The sequence below is a fragment of the Ambystoma mexicanum genome, chromosome 5p, assembly GCF_040938575.1.
Source record: "Ambystoma mexicanum isolate Mex_15411 chromosome 5p, UKY_AmexF1_1, whole genome shotgun sequence".
NCBI lineage: Eukaryota > Metazoa > Chordata > Amphibia > Caudata > Ambystomatidae > Ambystoma > Ambystoma mexicanum.
This window is the reverse complement of record NC_090930.1, coordinates 953,524,764-953,545,308: the sequence shown is the minus strand read 5'-3', so window position 1 is coordinate 953,545,308 and position 20,545 is coordinate 953,524,764. Positions and strand designations below refer to the sequence as shown.

Here is a 20,545-nt window from a genome sequence, read left to right as displayed (position 1 = left end):
ATGGAAACATAAGGTGAATTAAAGAACAAAGACTCTGTGTGGTATAGAACTGTTAAAACCACAGGGAAAGACCAGCTGCAGAGTGGTCAGGCGCCACATGGGCACTCAATCGAAAGACTCTGCTTGGTCCCCTTTTGTTAAAACTACAAATACCATAGGGCCCTAGGGGTGCCCGTGGTAAGAGGTCAAAATGGTCATACAAGTGTCGAGTAAAAACCCCTTGTACAGTCGAAAGTCTTTGACCCACCACTTTAAGGAAAGCCTGACTGGGGGCTTTAAAAGAAAGGCCTAACTGGGGGCTAAAATCCAGACTTAAAGTAAAGTGAAAATGTAAGGCAAATGTGAACCAGGCTGAGGGATGTGCCTACAAGGCAGGGTGGAAAACAGTAACCCTGTGAACATTGTGTTGGCAAGAGTGAATCTGGTTGAGGGAAGTCCACAGTGAAAGATTGTTTAAAAAGACATCGCAAATCCTGAATACTACAGGTGAAATTATTAGGATTAAAGAAGCCGTAGTGAACCCGACGGAGGGAGGCTAACAGTCAAGAAGGACCGGAGCCCATTTGAGGGGGATCCCGGGGTGAAGGGTCATCACCCATCGTAAAAAATAACAAAGAGGATCTTTTTGTTTTGTTATTTTGATACATCATGCTCTCGGGGCAAGAAACTTTGTGTAAAGAGACTTGACCACCAAAGATCCGTATATCGCTGAGAAGAACAGTAGCCTTGTGCTGGAAAAGCCCAGAATTATCATTTTTGTGAACACTTCTTTCTTTTCTGGTAAACACTATCCCCCCTAATTTGTGTAACTTAGCTGTAAGGACTGGCAATAGTTTTTTTTAGTATAAGCCCTTTTTATTTGAAGAGACACCACTAGGACTGCCTTATTATTATTTGATGGTCGAAGCTTGCTCCCATCTTACATTTAGGTTCAGATTAGGTGTTTTTCTCACCCATTTATACAGTTCCATAAACACCCTAGAACTGCGATCACGTGTGTTCTTCTTTACCGTTGCCATCATGACTTCCTTACGGTAGGGGGTATGTAAGGGATGTAAAGGGTGTGTAGGGGTTGTGCAGGCGGATGCCACTTCTTCCTAATGTATTTCTTGCGTTACTACTGGGTCATGTACTATTCTGCATCTGTCATTTTTTGAATAAAGAAGCTTCTTTTTGTACCCGAGTCTCCTTTTCTACGCCTGAGAAGGAATACCTCTGCAAGCCTCACATACACAAAGACACATGACATTCAAAACCACATTTGTTGGAAATGCAGGTTTCCCCTCATTGGCAGCTTTTATTTGCAACACGTGATATGCTTATCCCCAACCCATCTTGGCAAAACTGCACCATATCCATACTGCAAAATCTCCCCATTGAAAGGTGATTGATGGTGGTGCTTGATAGCTACTCCATTGAAACCTAGATAGTCCACATGGGCTTGCAAATTTCGCGATTCATGGAGGTTTTCCTGAAAATAATAATAATTCTAATTTATTGTTTAAAACACGCTTAATGCCCAGAGGTTTCTAAGCACAGACCCGGGGATTGAACCTGTGTTGCTCCATGTCGTCTTGCTTCCAAGGCAAGCGCGTCACCCCTGAGCAATCCTCCCGAAGCTATACACCTTTCTCGCTTCCTGGAAGTATGTAGACATCACAGGCTCTTTTGAATGCTAGTTGTGCTGGTGTATCAAGCCCTTAACCCAAGCCAAATCCTAACTGAAGCCACTGTAAACACTTTCTGATAATGTCAGGGTGGAATAGGAATGCTAATGGGCTTGATCAATGGATGACTGGATGCAGGTAAAACAAGCTTCTAATCAGCTTTACAATTGTTTGCCTTTTCAATTGAGCAGCCAGTGCCCTTATTATGGAATAAATCATGTGAGTTGTTGCAAAAGGTCCCCCTCTATATGACTTGCTTACCACACCACTGTCCCACCCCTGCTTTCCTTCCGCCTGTCTTCTACTCCACCCATATCTAATCCAGTCTGTACCCAGGGGCTGTGAATCTTGTGGGTAGTGTGTGATGAAACTCCAAACAATACAAATATTAATAAATGGATGTTCCACCACAAAGCTCTGACTGCAAATGTGTAATATGACACGTGCACTCAAGTTGAAGTCCCACTCTCGATTTTACTGCCGTGTTACTTGTTAACCTCACCTTTGTGGTTCCCAAAGAACCGCCCTGTAAGACGAATCAAAGAATCTTGTCACCTCCGTTAGGAGAGAGAAATCTGCTCCCAAACAAAAACCAAGACAAGTTTTACAGATTCCCAAGACAACACCAAGTTCAAGTTCTCAGGTACCACATGATTATATGAATGTTTGTAATACAACACCTATAACACAGAGCTGTACTAGTACTGAGATGAGGAGGCCGTTGGAGGAGGAAGGGAGGAAACCTCTGAACCATTGGGAACTCCCTAGTCTGAAATGTCAGCAGGGAATAAAAAGAGAAGATTGACTATATCTTAGGGTAAACGCTGGGAGAAGTTGTAGCAGTGGACGAGAGAGGAGTGTCAACAAAAGTGGCAACTTGCAAGGCAGTTGGAAATTCCGAAGCGTTGAAAGAAGAAAGGCCATTGACAGAACGCTGAATGCAGAACAAGCCGCTGAGGCTCTGAGAAACCCATTCCCCTTGTGGCTGGGAGAAAATGAGTTCCTGAACACCAGCGACCTTCAGCAGCAGTGCGTTTGGCAGCCCTGTGGAAAGGCAAGAGACCAACATACAGGTGCAGATAACATGCAGCGCCGGACTGAAGCACTGTCTAAATTAGTAAAGAGACCAAGCAGCACAAAAGTGAAGAGAAGCTCAGTGGCAGACTGCTGCTCCAGTCTGTGTCAGGACTGTGAGCAGTTTTCCCCAAGCAGAGTCAGCGCCAATGAGGAATGATACAGCGGGACTCAGAAGAGAGGGAGGAGTGACCTGGAGACACAGCACTGCTATGAGCCATGCGGGGACGAGGGACAACAACAAAGAAGGAGCCTAGAGGGAGAGGGCTTCCTTAGCTGGTGCGTTCATCAGCAGATGGAAGCTGAGAGGAGCCCCACCCACGCGCCCTCAGTAACACAGCTGACGGGCACCTGGAAAAACAATGACAAACCAGCTAATAAAGGTACTGTCAGTGTCAGCACAGCGTGAATATTATCATAAAGATAGGCAGCACTACCTCACAGGAAATGAGAATAGGCATTAATGACAAAATCCCTCAACAGATGCGACTCCCCAGAATACTGTTATAAACATTACTGGGTAATCGACTCAATCTTTTGTGACACCCATAATCAAAGGAAAGTAAAAGGAAATTAAAAAAACACGGACACCAATAAGTAGATGGTGTGGATAAAACACCAGATAGTGTGGGTTAAAAAAAACCTACTCTCCCTCATCCCAGTGAGCAGAAGAGACAAAAATAGCAGTACTTGGCAGGAGAGTATACCAAGTTTGACAGATGTACCAGGATACTATTCAGGCCAGTTTTCACGAACGGACACATAAAGGATTATGAAAAGAAAACCAGGGGAAGTGGATTATCCCCCTTGGCAGTTTCTTTTAAAGTACTTTAGTTGTTGCTTTACCTGTTGGAACGTTATTTGTTAACACTCTAGACACCAGATTGGCTTGTTGAAGCTGCGGGTACAACTCAGCAGCTGAAAATGACTTTGGTTTTTCCCTTATAGTAGATTTTGGTAGTATTGAGAGTGTGAGGGTCAGAATAGGTTTTGACAAAGGACGGTGAATCTTATTTTTGGACATCCTGACGTCGAATGTCTCATTAGTTCATTTTGCTGAGGCAGGGAAACCCCTCGTAGAGTTAGGGCTACTGAGGAATTTTTCCAACCCCTTATGTGATTTAAATAAAAGTAATTCTGAAGTAACCAAGACCGTGTCTGTCTCCTTACTCCGACCCCTTCAAATATGGTGTCAAAAGTGGGATGCGGCCTGGCTGACAAAAAACAGTGAACCCTTTGTTTTTTCTACATATTTCCTCCAACAAGACATATTTGCTCTTAACGGTCAAAAAGGTACAAGGACAAGAATTTCAACTCAAAGTCTCTCCCGGGGAGCCTGTTCTAAACCTCAAACATCTGGTGTAGCTGAGAACATAAGTTTGTATTTTCCAACAAAGGCTTCTCTTCAAAGGATGGCCACTAGCCGATAACACAAGACTTTCAGACTAAGCCATAGGTCCCAATAGCAACCTCAAACTTGTTGCTAGGGCAAGCGATGACCTACCACCAATTGTTTGGGATCAAGCCTAGTCTACTAAGACCCTCTAAAAAGCTTGAGAAGGTTGTTCCTGAAGTTCCCTTAATAGAGCAAGGGGATAGCTCAGAAAATCTACTGGATGGACCCCTCGACATCAGTGAACTCACAAGGAAGTTCGAAAAGGAAATATTCTCCTTTAGCCCAACCCCAAACATACTGCCTGTAGAATTGGAATCTGAGGACATAGCCACCTTGGAGGCTTTAATCCAGTGCCTCGTTGACCATCAAATCCAGGCAGAGTAGAGATTGCAGGAAGCTCTCAAATGGGTTGCAGCAATTCACCAGTGCCCAGTCCTACCCCATGGAATTCTACAACCTTATCAAAAGGGAGAAGAATTGGGAATTATTTTTTTTAAATTTCAAGCGCTTGGCACAACAATTCTGTTGGAGTGAGGAGGTGAAAACCTACTACCTAGCCCCCTTGTTGAAGGGGGAGTTACAAACAGCTTATCAAAACTTAAACCCCTGGGGTACCACCACCTTCAATGAGATAAAAGAGGGCCTATTACAAAGGGTCGGTCAGACAGACAATTTCTATAGGAATAAATTCAGAGTCCTGAAACAAGTCCCATGAGAGACCCCGGTGGAGGTAGGTGCCTGTGTGCTAAAACTATTCTTACAAAAAGCGGTCCTACAGCTAACTAAACCAATCCTAACTGTTGCCATAGAAACAGCTCAAAACTTTTCAGAAGCTAATAAACAACTGAGGGTCTTACATAAAACAGACAAGGTCGGAAGAGAAATAAAACCTAGTCCCCACCCACACCACCCACAGAAGTGAAACCCGGAATGAGACGGTTCACACCGGAAATAACTCCAAGAACTTAAGTTGAGACCTAAAGAGGCAGAAGAAAAGAAATGTCCTCCCTCTAAAGACTTGGGAGTGATGAAAACAGAAGAACAATGAACCCCCCTTGTCCTATGCTTTTCTTGTTTTGAGAAAGGCCACCTAGCAAGACATTGGGCCTCATTAGGACCCTGGTGGTATGGGTTTAACGGCAGCGGTAGAGGTGCCGGTTTCACCAGACGTCTTTAACGGGTCCCGCGAGCGTCCCAGCATGCTAACAACGGGCCCGTCATTAACGGGCTCATTGTTAGCATGCTCCCCATTCCCATTCAGCCCTATGGGGGCTCAAATGGGAATGGGGATGTACCGGGTCTGGGTTCCTTGGATGCAGAACTACCGGGCCCTCCAAGGTCGGAATGGCCCGGTATTTCCCCATTCAGGGAACCCGGACCCAAATTTGGAGGCAGCCATGGCCTTATTAAGGGCATGGTTACCTCCAAACTCGTAATGAGGCCCTTTGTCACGCAAGCCGTAAGGAAGAACCTATGGAAATAGGCTGGATGTCGGGAAATCCTTGCAACGATCTACAGGAACAGGAAGAGGACGAGACAGATAACATAACCAATTGTTTCTCCTTAACGATCCCAGTAAAAACCCACACACAGGCCACAGTGAATGGCATACCAGTAATTGCAATGATAGATTTTGGTAGTAAACAAACAGCCGTTAGACCTGATTTCATTTACTTTGAAGAATTACCGGGGAGGGACCCTGTTCATATCACTTCTGTTCATGGGGACCAAAAAGTATATCATCGAACCCCAGTGGTGATTACAGGTAACTGGGCCCGGAAGTCAGAGGGTAGACCTGGTGTGCGGTGATGAGAAAGAGCAGATCAGCAGGGGAGAGTAGGAGCGAAGGCAGAAGCACAGAGTAAGGTCTTGAGGTGCTTCCTGAACCAGAGATGGTTCTCCTCAAGTTTCAGAGTGGGAAATGCAAAGAGAAGAAGCTTTTGACCAAAAGTAGCAGAAATATAACATTTGTCATTGTAGACTTACCCATGAAAAGCCAATACATCCAATGGCATCAGACAACATGTCCGCCAGAATTGCTGGATAAGAGTTGGCTGTTGGGAAGTAGGCAAAAAAGAAAGGACTGTGCCAATGAGTCACCTGCAAATTGGGATTAAAAAAAAGTTAGTGCCTTTGTGTTAGATGGCCAGAAAGTGCAACAAAGAATCACCTGCTTGAAATTAATTTTAATCGACTGACTCAATAGTAGCAAAGCAAATATATAATATAAAGAGTACAATAGTGCGAACATTATGTCTTTCACAATGCATTTAAAAGTTGAGTTTGACTTTAGCCACTTTGACTTTGACGCTTGAGCATAATAATATTTCTATGGTTGCATTCACATCTTAATTTACATACGTAGGTATACAGCAATGTGTATTTGATAGCAACATTTATACATAACGCTCTTTTGTATCACCCAAAATGGTCATCAAACCAACACATATCACCACTATTTTGGCCCCAATTATTCTCTGATAGACTGCTAATGCAGAAGTGCGACACACTATTTATCATTCCATCAAAAGGTGTCGCCCTGTCATTCAGCAGTGGTCGAGGTAAATAGTTTGTCCAAAATATCATCAGGTGTGCCATTCCCAAGCACATAGGCATCCAGGTTTGTGTAATTCCCATCACATACATGGTGGGCCAGATATTAGGATACACACTTAGGAACCGCTCAATTGACTGAGGTCAGGTGCTGTCGAACATATCACCCCCAACAATAAAGACACCATTTATTTTCAAGACCTGCATGAAGTCATGGCAAATAATATTTCATCATGGTCAGGTTTTTTTAATTCTTTTTCAATTTTTATTTTTATGGTTTTCAGAAAGACTTAACATATGGTGTCATAAACTCCTGCAGCTTTATCCGATAAGAACACCGGCTCCATTCCTGTAAAGGTGTATGCAGCAGATATTAAACACAAGGACATCTGGACAGTTGAGTTTATTGACTTTAAATGTTGATTGTCAAAGGGGGTGGCTGGCCTAACCTGTACATCATATGCAGGCCCACCCTCCTCCCCTCAACACGCTGCCCATGACTCGTACACCAGCCTTCAACACCAGCATCCTCAAATATTGATGCTAGCACTCCTAAAAATGCCTTCCCCTTAACACCTTTAGTCATCATCCAGTGCATCCCTGTGATCAATGCAAACTCATTTGTTTATTGATGCATATGGTTATTTGTTATGTTGAGCAAATGTATGTAAAATAGAACATAAAACAAACAGATAACCTGTGTGTATATTGTGAGACAGGCGTAGTATCGAGAGATGACACAGACAACAGATGTAACATTTTTGAAAATCTTTATTAAAATGTCAGGATGAGTGTAATGCCTAACCTGCCCTGTAGCTATGGTGGGAATAGCCCTACCTAAAGAAACTAAGGAAAAGTCTAAGTCTGCAAGTCCAACTCAAAAATCTGTCTGTGTCAAAACCTATGCTTGTCTTCATGTCTTAATATCGAAATGTAGTGTAGGGATGTTCTAACTTAAATAGTGTTCAACGTTAAGTCTGGAACAGTCTCTAGCCCCCTTCACAAGTTCAGGATACAGTTCCAGCCTGAAAGTTCCCTTCCCCAAGCTTAAGCACTACTTCACAAAACAAAACTGTTCCAAAGGAGCTCAGGGGCTCCCTTCCCCTAGCTTCAAGCACTGAGGTCCAAAACAACAGTGTTCCAAGGGAGCTCAGGGTTCCCTTCCCCAAACTTTAAGCATTGATTTCCAAAACAACAATGTTCCAAAGGAGCTCAGGGGTTCCCTTCCCCTAGCTTCATGCATTGCTTTCCAAAACTACAGTGTTCCAAAGGAGCTCAGGGTTCCCTTCCCCTAGCTTCAAGCATTGATTTCCAAAACAATAATGTTCAGGTTCCGTTGTATTTCAAAGTTGCTTTCACACTTCTTCTGGATTTGTTGAAGCACCCTGGTCTAGGCGCAGTTAACAGGCCGCACGGCCCACCCATTGCAAGTCATGCAACCAGTTGCCCTTACCCAGCTTTCTACCACCTTGTCAAATTACAGGGTCTCACAGGTTCTTAGATTCAGGGTTTGCCTTTCTTGATACTTCTTTGGCTCTTCTTGCTATAATGTACCTGGTTGACTTTCATTTACAACTTTGTTTTGCCTGCTTGGCATTTTGCTCACACTTCACTAGCTCCCCTCGGGTTGCTTGTTCACTGCTTTCATTCTCTTATTCATAGTATTCCTAATTCGTGATACTTTTACAATGTCCTTCATTAGTCAGAGACTTGTAAACGTGCATCGCTCAACTGTGAACACTCGGACACAATGTTTTTGCAAAATCGAATTTCAGTATTGCATTAGTCTCAATTCGTTCTTTTACTTCACTCAGAGACTTTCAAGTATGTGCCATCAGCACATGACCACTCCACTACAATGTAATTCCTTTACTTTCATAGATGCACCAGGTTTCCTTGCAGTCTCTTGAAATTCACCGGCTGCAACATACTTTTCTTAGGTTTTCTCGGTAAGATACTTTCTAACATTCGAGGTCAGGATCTCACAGTCTGCCCCTCAGACATCCCTGGATGGTTACTGCCATTCAGGGGAACAAGCAGTTTCTGGCCACATCAAAGGGAGGGGTACCTTCCACGTTACCCTTCTCCCGCCTTCTCCGGCTCTTTGGAGACATGGCTCCCTCGCCACGCAATGACCGCTTATCTCACTGTACCGTCCTTCAGCGTCTCTGTGTCCCGTTCCCCTGGGGTGGCTCTCCTACTAGTCTCTCCTCACACAGGCTTCTCCTTCTCCATGTTGCTTGTGAACTCCACCTTTTATACAACTGTGGGCCTCTAACAGGCGGCAGGAGCATCATTTCAGGTTCAATTGCTTGACCATAACCAATCCAATTAACAAGACATGCCTGACCTTCAGCCCTCTATTCTTCAAAACCCCTCTTCTTCATCCCAGTAATATAGTGGTGCTTCCTATAGGAAGTCTGTACTGATCGCTGGGGCATCTTCTTCTTCGTAGTACTTAAGTACCTTCAGGGGGGACATTGGGAAAGGAACAACAATATCCTACAAACACTGAGGGAGGGTTGGGTAAGTTAATGCTAGGAAAGAAGGGATACTATGTCTTGCCTTCTGGCACTCTCTCCCCAATTGCCAAGGACCCTCCACCCACGTGATCCTCCCTCCTTTTAGAAGTTGGTATGGGTAGGGGAGTAGTTATTGTGTCTTGCTGTTTTGTTCTATCCCTATTTATTGGGTAAGGCTGAAGTATAGGGGAGGGTATAAGGGTGACAAAAACTCATAAACTTAGAGGGTAGGTGGGATAGGTTGTGCCTTCTCCAAAGGGGATACTGTGTCTCACCCGGGGGCACTCTCCTCCCAATCTCCCATGACCCTCTACCCAGGTGATCCTCCCTCGCTTGTCCACCCCTAGGGTTGGGATACAAATGTGATGGCCCTTCCCTGGCCACTTGAGCAGAATATCCCTGGGGAGTAGAGGTGAGAATACCCTCAAGTTTCTCACAATATTCTTGTCCTATGTGTGTCGGGGGTCAAACCGGTAGAGCATCAAAAAAGTTCAATAGAAAATATCTTCTGGCCTGTTGCACATTGCAATGGGGCAGAACACCGTCCTTCTCAGTTCACTGTTGTTCAAATGGCTGAATGACTATACATGAAAGGAGTCAATGCATCCAGATGTGAACACAGTTGCCTTTTCACAACCATCCCACACTATGAATTTCGTCGAACAGACTTGCCATTGCTCATGTGCCCCCCACTCCTCTCACTGTCCATCTCTTTGAGCATATCTCTGCCACCATGTCTGCACCTGCATGATATGATATGATTTGATATGGTATTTGTAACGCGCCTATACACGAGTGTTTCAAGGCGCGACGAGGCAGGGAGGGGGGGAAACAAGGGGAAGACAGACAAACGATCCTACTAGGCCAGGTGTCATTCAGATCGCGCAAGTGCAGAGGTAAGGGGAAAAGGAGAAGTGCAGGGGGAGGAGGTGGGGGGGAAAGTGCAATACAAGGTAAGTAGCGTAATAAAATAATGAATAATAAATAAAAGGGCCAGCTGGTGGCAAGTGCGAGGTAAGTGCAGAGTAAGTGCTGGGAAGGGGGCTGTAGGGATGCAGTGACAGTCCCGCAGTGCAGGGGGAGCCAGGGAGGCCGTGCAAGTGGAGAGTGGCTGGGCCCTGGGCCGAGGTCACAGAGTGGCCCAGATGCAGGTTAAGTGCAGACTTCGGTGGGGAGTTAAGCAGGTTTAGCAGGGGAGAGGGAGAGAGAAGGCAGAAGCAAAGAGGAAGGTTTTGAGGTGCTTCCGGAACCGGAGATGGTTCTCCTCAAGTTTCAGGGAAGCAGGAAGGCTGTTCCAGAGGGAGGCCCCTGCTGCGGAGAGAGATCTGCCCCCAGCTCGTTGCTTCGAGAAGCGGCTGACCATGAGGGAGTTGGAGACGGATGAGCGAAGGGCTCGTGAAGGCAGATATTTAGGAAGAGAGAGTTGAAGGTATTGTGGCCCCAGGCCCCAGAAGGCCTTGTGGACAATGCAGAGGGTTTTGAACTTAATCCTCGCAGCCACTGGGAGCCAGTGAAGAGATTTCAGTCCTGGAGAGATACGGTCCCTGGGCTTGAGGCCAAGGACAAGTCTCGCAGTTCTGTTCTGGATAAGTTGCAGAGGGCGGAGAGTGGAGGCAGGCAGATTAAGATAGAGGCTATTACAGTAGTCCAGCCTTGAGAGAACCAGGGCTCGGGAGACAGTGAGCTTCTGGGGGAAGGAGAGGAAGGGAAGAATACCTCTGAGGAGGTGCAGCTGGTAATGTGACTTCTTAGAGACGTCGGAAATATGAGGAGAGAAGGAGAGTGTGGAGTCGAAGATGACCCCGAGGTTTTTAGCTTTGCAGGTAGTGGCAGGAAGGGGGCCAAGGGAGGCCGGCCAGAGAGCTGCAGGAAAGGAGGGAGTGGGTGTGCCGATGAGTAGAATCTCAGTCTTACTGGCGTTAAGGCAGAGGTCATTGGCGGCACACCATTCCTGGATAGCAGACAGACAGTCGGAGATGAGGGAAGGAGAGGAGGAGGCCGAGTGTAGCCTGAAAATGAGCTGGGTATCGTCCGCATAGCACTGAAAGTGGGGGCAGAGAGCGGCGATGCGGTGGGCAAGGAGTGCCAGATACTGATTGAAAAGCCAGGGAGAGAGGTTGGATCCCTGGGGGACACCACAGGTGGAGAAAAAGATGTCAGAGAGGAAGGAGCCCATTTGGACCTGGGAGGGTCGACCAGAAAGGAAAGAGGTCAGCCATGCCAGAGCCTGACCAGTGATACCCAGGTTATAACGGAGACGGTTGAGCAGGATGGCATGGTTGACAGTGTCAAAGGCAGAGGAGAGATCGAGCAGAATGAGAACACAGGGAGTGTTGGAATCGAGGTTCAGGAGCAGGTCCTCACGGATGTTCAGGAGAGCAGTTTCCGTGCTTCTGGCCGCTCTGAAGCCGGATTGATGGTCATGAAGATTACCAACATATTCAGCATGGAGGTTAAGCTGGGAGATGGCCAATTTCTCCAGGAGCTTTCCCAGGAAGGGAGTAATGGAGATTGGGCGATAGTTGGCCGGGCAGGAGGGGTCAGAAGAGGGTTTCTTGAGGAGGGGGTGCACAAGGGAGTGCTTGAGGGGGGATGGGAAGACTCCAGAGGCGAATGAGTGGTTGCAAAAGTCAGCCAGGGCAGGAGCCAGGGAGTCGATGTGGTCCTTGATGGTTTTGGAGGAACAGGGGTGAACCTGTTTAGACGAGGTTTTCATAGATCGGACTTGTCTGGAAACCTCATCAGCAGAAAAAGGTGGAAAAGCAGAGAAGGAGGGCGGAGGGGCGGCTGCAGGAGAGCAAGAGGAAGAGCAGGGAAGAGAGGGAGGGAGGAGAGAGGAGGAGAGCGAGGACAGGATGTCCTGAGTTTTTGAGATGAAGTGCGAGGCCAGTGCAGTGCAGAGGGCCTGGGAGGGGACAGGAGAGGTAGAGACTGCAGCAGGGTTGGCCAGCTCCTTGCAGATTTTAAAGAGTTCGGCCGAGTTGTTAGATGCCTCAGAGATGCGGGCTTGGATAAGGGCTCTCTTCTTGGTGAGAACGGAGAGCCGGTATTGCCTTTGGAGCAGGCGGCAGGCCAGTTTGTCAGAGGATAAACATGAAGCACGCCATTTCCTCTCTGCCACCCTGCACTTGCGTTTTAGGGTGACGAGATCCGAGTCATACCAGGAGTTGCATTTGGCTTTGGGCTTCAGGCGGATTCTCATGACGGGGGCAAGGATATCGAGAGTATCAGATATAGAGGAGTAGAGCATGGAGAGGGCTGCGTCAGGGTGGGAGTCAGCCGAGGGGGGAGAAGGGGCTGAGAAGGTAGCAGCGAAGGCCTCAGCTGACACGCGCTTCATGGGTCGGATGACCGAGAAGGTGGGTGGCAGTGAGGAGGGTGGCTTTGCCTGTGGGGTAGGGAGGGAGAGGTGGGAGGATAGGAGAAAGTGATCGCTCCAAGAGAGAGGAGTGGAGAGAGGGAGGGAGAGGGGAAGGTCAGAAGAGATCAGAGCATCAAGAGTGTGCCCTGCAGAGTGAGTAGGCCCAGACGGGAGAATAGAGAGTGAGAGAGAGTTGCAGAGTTCGCGGAAGAGACCTGAGGGGGGACAGGAGGCATCGAGATAGATGTTGAAGTCACCGAGAAAGAGGAGTTGGGTGGTTGAGGACAGGAGTGAGGAGGAGAGGTCAGCCCACTCCGAGAGGAAGGAGGAAATTTGGCCAGGTGGCCGATAGATAGTAGCCACGGTAAGGGAATGGCTAGGAGAGAGAGAAAGTCGGCAGACAAGACATTCAAAAGAGGAGTAGGTCTGCGTAGGAGTGACAGTGGCAGGAATCCACTCAGGGAAGATAAGGGCACTCTCCGTATAGAACTGTGCATTGGAAGGTTTTGGTAGATGTTACTGAATCTACTTGGTAAAATGTTCTCTGTGGGAGATGTATACTAACTGACTAAAGAATCAACAAAAGTTCAATTAATTATCTATTGCTAATTATTAATATTTTCTATTCCAATGTTTTTTCCACGCAGACCTTTTATGTGCACTCAACTCATGCAACTTCTCGGAATATCAACAAGCGACTCCATTCCAGATATGAAAAGGACCCCCCTCTAGATGTCCAACACGCTTTTCTTTTTCAGCTCTACCTCGCTGCTCAGAAGATATACTACTAAGAAATGAGTATGGGCCATGTTGTTTTACTGGGTTCAGTAGAGAAATATCCCATGGTTGCCACAGGTTTATCTTATGTAAAAGTTCTGGCCACCTTATGCTCCCATCCTCTGCTTGTTCACACCTGATGGACTTCTCAGAGCTACAGAATTTGAACCATCACTGCCTTTCATGCAGAGTCTGAATTAATGCCCTCACACAGTATGGCATCGTATGTGACCACTTTAACAGAAGAAAGTAAAGAATTTGCATGATAGGACTTCTGTTAACATGGTAATGGACCTCGTAGTGAGTAAAATTGAGGGAGAGGTTCCAAGCGCCACCATTACTGGATATTCAAATCCGAACACAGTACTTACTAAGCCATCTGTTAACGGCATCCATATCAAAATGCAACCAACCTGTTCTACAATAAGTAGACCATGCCAGGCAACCTGCTCAAGTTCACCTATACACCAGTATTTGCACATGGAGTGCCTGCCTTGAAAAAGATAACAACTGAGGAGTAGAAAGAAAACTACCCAAAGACCAAGAGAGTTTAATTGTTTCTGAGGAATTTTACTGCTGATGGTCAGTTACTGAGCTGTTCAGTGTGTCCCTTTCCTGTCTCTTCCTCTAATGTAACCTAGCAATGTTTTTATTGGTATTAAAAAAGTTGATTATGGGTGCACAGAACTGTGTGTTGTGTTCTTCCTATTCGTGAGGGTTTATGACATTAACATGATATATATTTGTCTTCTTTAGTGCCAAAACCTCTGCCCCTACCAGTGGTGAATATTGTCTTGGGGGAGCAGCTGCCACTGGATGACACCATGTAGTGAAATAAGGGACAGGGGCCATAACAACATGCCTATGATCTCGGTGCTGGAATAGAAGTGCAAGCAGAACCTACACATAACTATATTGAGTAGAAAATGGAGCCGGGACCAGAAACTGCTTATGATCTTGGTAACTGTGTTGAGGTTCAGGAAGTTCAGGAATGTCCTATAAATGAAGAGCAAAGACTTTTGGGTGCCCACAAAAGAGCCCCTCACTTTCACGCTGCCCCACCTCATCTACTCCAGGATGCAGTAGCTAGTCACTGGTCTGAGCAGTAGTCACTGGTCTGAGCAGTCAGAGGTATCTGTGCCTGTTAAGAGAGCCAGGAAAAATGAGCCTAGAGATTTTGGTGCAGAGATCAAGTAGCATGGAGAAGCATGTGGGGCACTGTCAGGGGACATCTTTTTTTTATATAGACTGAATCATTGAGGAAGAACACCAGAAGGAAGAACTCATGGCTTCTACCCCAGCTTTCATGCCTTCTGCTCTAGCACTTGCAAATATCACTGCCAGCACTCCTCAGGCTGTCTACACCTCCATACATCTTGCCATTCACTCAGTTGCTCCCCATGATATCCTGCCCACCTGAATCAATGGTTGGACTCCCTCGCGTTACCTCCCCCCCTATGCATCATTGCTAAAGACAACTTCCCCACAACATCACCCCCCTGTGACTTGGGCACCATGGTAGCCCTGATCGCTACCTTTACCTCCTTACTACCCCTCGTTGCTGCTTGTAGTTGCACAGAACCCTCAACCCATCACATGCTTATAGAGAAGAAGAGAAGTACCACTTTGCCCGACTACCTATTGAGAGCCATCACTAAAGAAGATGAGCAGGTCATTGTTAACATCTATGAACAATCTCAAGGTGAGATGGTCCACATTCTGCTAAAATAGTTGGTCAATTTCTAATAGAATCAGCAAAGGTTTAAAAAAAAGTAACTTTGATCAGTCACACAAAAAGGCATCCTTGCCTCTTAATCTAAAGACTATTGTTCTGTCCACTGTTTTCTGGTTTTCATAGGTGATAACACTGAGCGCTGGAAGGCTACATTCAATAAGTTCCCAAACATTCAGCAACAACATGCCTGACTATCATTGAGCACACACTTGCCCACATAAGCACCCCTTCCCCACTTAGTCACGCAACTCTCTGTCCCATGCACCTCCATCCGATACATAACATGCCTCGAACCTTCAAAAACTCTCATAGAAAAAAACAAAGTACAAAAAACTCCACCCTCCTGTGCTTCACCTCCTCCTCCTCCCTCCTCACTCCTGTTACTGCACGCTCACACTCCAAATTGTCTGTCGACCTAGTAGGAACATTAATGTTTGTCTTCTTCCCTGTTCATCCCTACCTACACTTCCCCTCCTCCCCCAGCTCATCTTTCTGTTACTGCACTTGCACGCTCCCAATGGTCTCATGACCTAGTACAAACTTTACTGGTTATCTTCTTCCCTGTGCCCCCTCAACCTTCACCTCCCTTCCCCCCTCGTACACTGCATTCTTGTTACGGCACTTGCATGATCCAAATGCCTGAAGACCTAGTAGGAACATTACTGTTTTGTTTTTTTCTCCCCTTTACCTCAACCTCCCTTGTCTTGATGTGCCTTGAAACACCATTGTGCTGTATAGGCGGATTATAAATACCCAATGAATAAATAAAATAAAATATATAAAATACATCTGATGACTGCGAACTCATTTATTTATTCATGTACTTATTTATATATTTATAACAAAATGAATGTTATCAATATGTGTACATAAAACTAATCAATTGAAAAATTATATGTTGCTTCCCTATCTGTATTCACTCAAAGCACAAGAGTCAGGTGTCAGGTCAGTGGAGTGGGAAAACAAAAAAGTTCCTGTTACTTGAGATAATTGACATCAACATCAGGGGTACACTAGGACACAATGATCACTTGGGGACCCCAGAAGACTACAGGCCAATTCTCTACTCCACCCGTTTCCACTGAACACATCCTGCACAGCAAGAGAAATGTGGGAATAGGAACAGCTCCCACAACTCCCTTCTGCCCCTGCCAATATGGGCAGTGATGTGGGATGATGGCCTTTTCTAGGCTGAACCATCTGGAGAGCCACATGTTATGTTATGTCATGTTACTTGGCATTAGTATAGCGCCTTATATATCATTGGTATGACCTCAAAGCGCTGGTAGGTTGAACGCCCTCAGGAACCGTAGAGAGAGGCAGTGTCGTATGGTGCGTGGGTGCACCGGATATGTGTGCAGCTGGTGTAGTTGTTAGAAGATAGCTGCTTCCTAGCGATAGGTGTGGTGCTGAGGAAATCAGTTGGATGTGTTCAGTCTGGTGGGTGGACACCCAGACTGGGTTCTGGCTGCGTTAGGCCTGAGGAACACCTATGCGAACAGCTAGCCAGAATGTGCTTAGCTAGCTGCGTTTTATTAGGGTGATGAGGTGATCATGGAGTTGTGTTCATATGTGAACAGCTAGTCCGAATTAACAGCGTTATAGCTTTGTTCTGGTTGAATGATGGTGTATAGTAGAGAGTAAGCATAGTTGTGTGGTATGGTCGTTATCAGTATAAGCGCCTGAGACCAGGCATATGAGCAGGACAGTGGGGACGTACATAGCGACATACAAATATATAGCAACAGGATGGATACAGGTATATATGGGATACATGCTGAGTAAAACCGCTGTTCACATTGGCCAAATAATTGCACCTGCAAAGAAGCAGTACAGTCCACCCAAACCCTTCCTCCTGCGCTGCACCCAACGACCTCCACAAAACTGCTATAACCTGAAAGACTATAAAACGTCTGTCTACAATACTCACTGACTGGTCACCGTGGCAGAATAAAGGTATTGATTAACATCTTAATCTAAAGAACATGATTCTGTGTTTTGGGTAGCAGAGTTTCATTGGTGATAACACTCAGCATGGCAAGGATAAATTCAATGAATTCTCAGAAATGCAATGACGACATGCCTGACCATCATTACACACACACCATGTTCCTTGCTCCCATTCTTCCCCCTTAGTGAGGCAACTCTCTATTCCATTCACCTCCTGTTAATACACAGCATGCTTTGAACCTTCAACGACTCTCCTGGAAACACCAAAAGACCTCACCCCATGACTGAATACCCTTGAGGACTGCCTACTAATGTATGCATTCATGTGCATATTTATTTATTACAAACTTCATGTTGTCGCTATAAGTAAATGCACTGCAAGCATGAGTGTCATATGGTATGACCTCTAAATAGCTACAAAAATACTCTCATCACGAGTGCCAGAGGTCAGGCTTGTAACATATCTAAAAAGGTCACGTTACTTGACATTAACATCCGGGGTACACCAGGCACTGTGGTCAAAATTAATCTCCTGGAGCTGTGGGAAACTACAGACCAATTATCAGCTCTGCCTCTTTCCCATCTGCCTAGGACAATATTGTTAATGATGAGGGATGATGGGAGATGTATGTTAAAACATCTGGAGAGCCACATGTCGAGTATAGATGCTGTTCACAGTGTTAAAAAAACTACACATGGAAAGATACAGTATGTGCAGTTCAAGCCACCTCCTGCACCATGCCTACCCAGCCACAAAACTGATATGACGAGAAAGACCATACATCCCACATTTACAATACTCACCATCTGGTCAGGGCTGGCTCATGTGAAGACAAATGTTTTTGCCTCCAAAATGGGCAGCACTAACCTATGTCTTATTGGCCGATGCACAATGAAAATTGAGAGGTACATGCCAGCAGCAGGCATGATGACTCCACAGCACAATGAGAATGACAATGCAAATCTATATGTTTCAAGATTTAGAAAAGTATTCTGTACAAGGGTAACTTATGTGGTACTGTAACTATGAACGCTGAAGGAGAGTACAAGATAGCAGGATGGCATAGTCGGACATGCCATCTTCATACAAACTATGAGAGATACCAGGGACTTGTTTTCATGCAGCACTCAGGTTACCCCTAGATATTAGACCTTAACAAACACTTGAAACCTGGGTTGACTGCTACAGATAGGATACGATAGCAATTCATTTAGGGCATATATTAATTTTTAATTTGTCCATGAATGAATTCAGTATCAATGATTTATTCTACCAATACAAAGTTTCAATCATAAAATCTGAACTTCATCCTAAAAACAAATGCTAAAAGTGCAATGTGCTACGGTCCACAGTTATACGTGATTGTTCTATTCTCATACCTCTATCAACCAATTATCATGAATAATCCTTTGTGCAGCTATCACACAATAATCCTACTAGTGTTGGGTATGACTGTTTAAACCAACATTCTGCCCAACATGTTTTGTTCTTTTACCATTGGCATATATCCATAGAACTTCATCAGGCGCTACTGTTCCTTCAGCAACCTCACATACAATCTAGATTACCACACTTGGTGTGGTAATGGCTATGCTGGTAGGAGCCTTACAATCTTGTGCGGTTTATTTTCTAGCAACAATACTAAATAACCTTGGGTGATGTCTCGTGCTGCGTTCCACGTCTCCCTTATTACACCTCATGTCGCGACATTCGGGAGGACAAGCAAGAAGTATTGCCTTGCTGTCATCCACAATAACTATATACTTAAATCACAAGAATGGCAGGATTTCTAGAATGGCTGGCAGCGGAGTAGCAGCTTAGCTCAACTGCTCTGGACCTCTCCCTGAAGATATTTATAAAGAAACTGTAATGAACTCCAAGAAAAAGATTGGTGAAGCTGAAAACCCTGCCTCGAAGAAACCTAAGCAGGTCCCCGAGATGGAGGATACCCCAAGCCTGTCGGATGTCTACAAGACTATTCTTCGGGTGGCCCAAGATGTGAGTGAAATCAAGCTGACTATGGTTGAGCTTAACTTGAAGACTGGTCAACTGGATGGCAGTGTCACAGACTTAGAGAGAAATTATCCTTGACTATGAGCTCTGAGATTGCTGGCAGTTTTCAAGCATATAATAATCTGAAATCTGACTTGAAGAGGGAAAAAGAACAACGCTTGGATTTGGAGTTAAGGCTCAGGGCTAAGAACATCAGACTGGTTGGAGTGGAGGATTCAGCAGGAGATGATGAGGACTTGCCTTCCTTGGTTTTTCAGGTTTTTAAGGAAAGTTTTCATTGTCCTACAATTAAAATGGAAGATATTGATAATATCTTTAAGATTGGAAAACACCAGGGGGCAAAGCGAGGCATGTTTTGATTTCCTTTCTAAATCAGAGGTCAAAGGAATGTTTAGCATTGTTTTTAGGATGACGTTCAGATTTTATGATTGAATCTTTGTATTGGTAGAATGAATTGTTGATACTGCTGTTTTCTTACTGTGGGGTGCATTTAAAGGCCCCAAACAGAAGTCCCTTTCACCTGAATGGCAGACATTTAAACCCTGCAACAAAAACGGCCTGGCTTTTACTTTTATTTTCACATGAATGGCAGGCATTTTAATACTGCAAACAAAAACGGACCGGCTTTTGCTTTTGTTTCATGTAAAGTTAGAGAGCCATGTGAAAAGGGCCCTATCTATCATTATCAATGGATAAGCAGCAGTTTAATTCACCCAAAAAGGAGGAATCAAAGAATCTTGTGACATGAAAAACAGGATTTTTAAACATTAATAGCAAAAACGGCCTGCACATGTGTTTGCAAATAAAAACGGCTTTAAAAAGCCACAATGGAAAAAGATATCACTGCTCACAGAAAAATGTCAGGAAAGCAAAACATGATGTGTGGGGCAAAACTCTAGTGATATTTGAAGAGACACTTACTTCAGGAAAAACCTGTTCTGTCTGAGATCAAAACTTCACAATGAAAAGCCCTACTTCTAGCCCTGGGTGTCACATCTCCCATCTAACGAATCCCCACAATCGAATCTGCTGCTGAAGGTGTTGAAATCCCACTGTTCCCCAGACTGGCTGGCCCTGAAGGCAGTTAAAGTAGGGACTTCAAGGGAAAGTCATCCTTGACTGAAGCATGGCAAAAAGGTGTGAGTCTGTGTTGCACCCACTTCAAAGGAGCCCACACTAACTTCAGAAAGACTCATAAAAACCTCTGGTCACAGGCGAGCCAGGGAGACAGATGGATGTGGGGGATGAAGCAGCCATTCAATTTCCTAAACAGGAAACACTCCCAATGAATGTAAAAGACTATTTTTGTTTTAGGTTTTTTGCGCAGCAACCATACTGTGGATTGAGTTCATTTTTATACCATGTTTCATGTAATTTCCAGGTGGTTTTGGGGATATAAAACGCATCTACCTGTGACTCTGGGAACTGTAATGGCCAGTTAGACTAGGTTTCTGGCTGATCTGTACATGTGACAAATGTGAGAGTTGGTGAAGAGG

The 20,545-nt window shown here is 45.3% G+C and overlaps 1 protein-coding gene across 2 annotated transcripts in view; it reads right to left on the bottom strand.

The window, feature by feature from the left end:
* DDC (dopa decarboxylase) overlaps positions 1 to 20,545 on the bottom strand; it is a 917,411-nt gene that overhangs the window by 542,602 nt on the left and 354,264 nt on the right. For both annotated transcript variants that reach the window (XM_069613411.1, XM_069613412.1), the window contains exon 3: positions 6,124 to 6,237. In XM_069613411.1, coding sequence (XP_069469512.1) covers positions 6,124 to 6,237 — 114 coding nt within the window. The remainder of the gene's footprint in view (positions 1 to 6,123; positions 6,238 to 20,545) is intronic.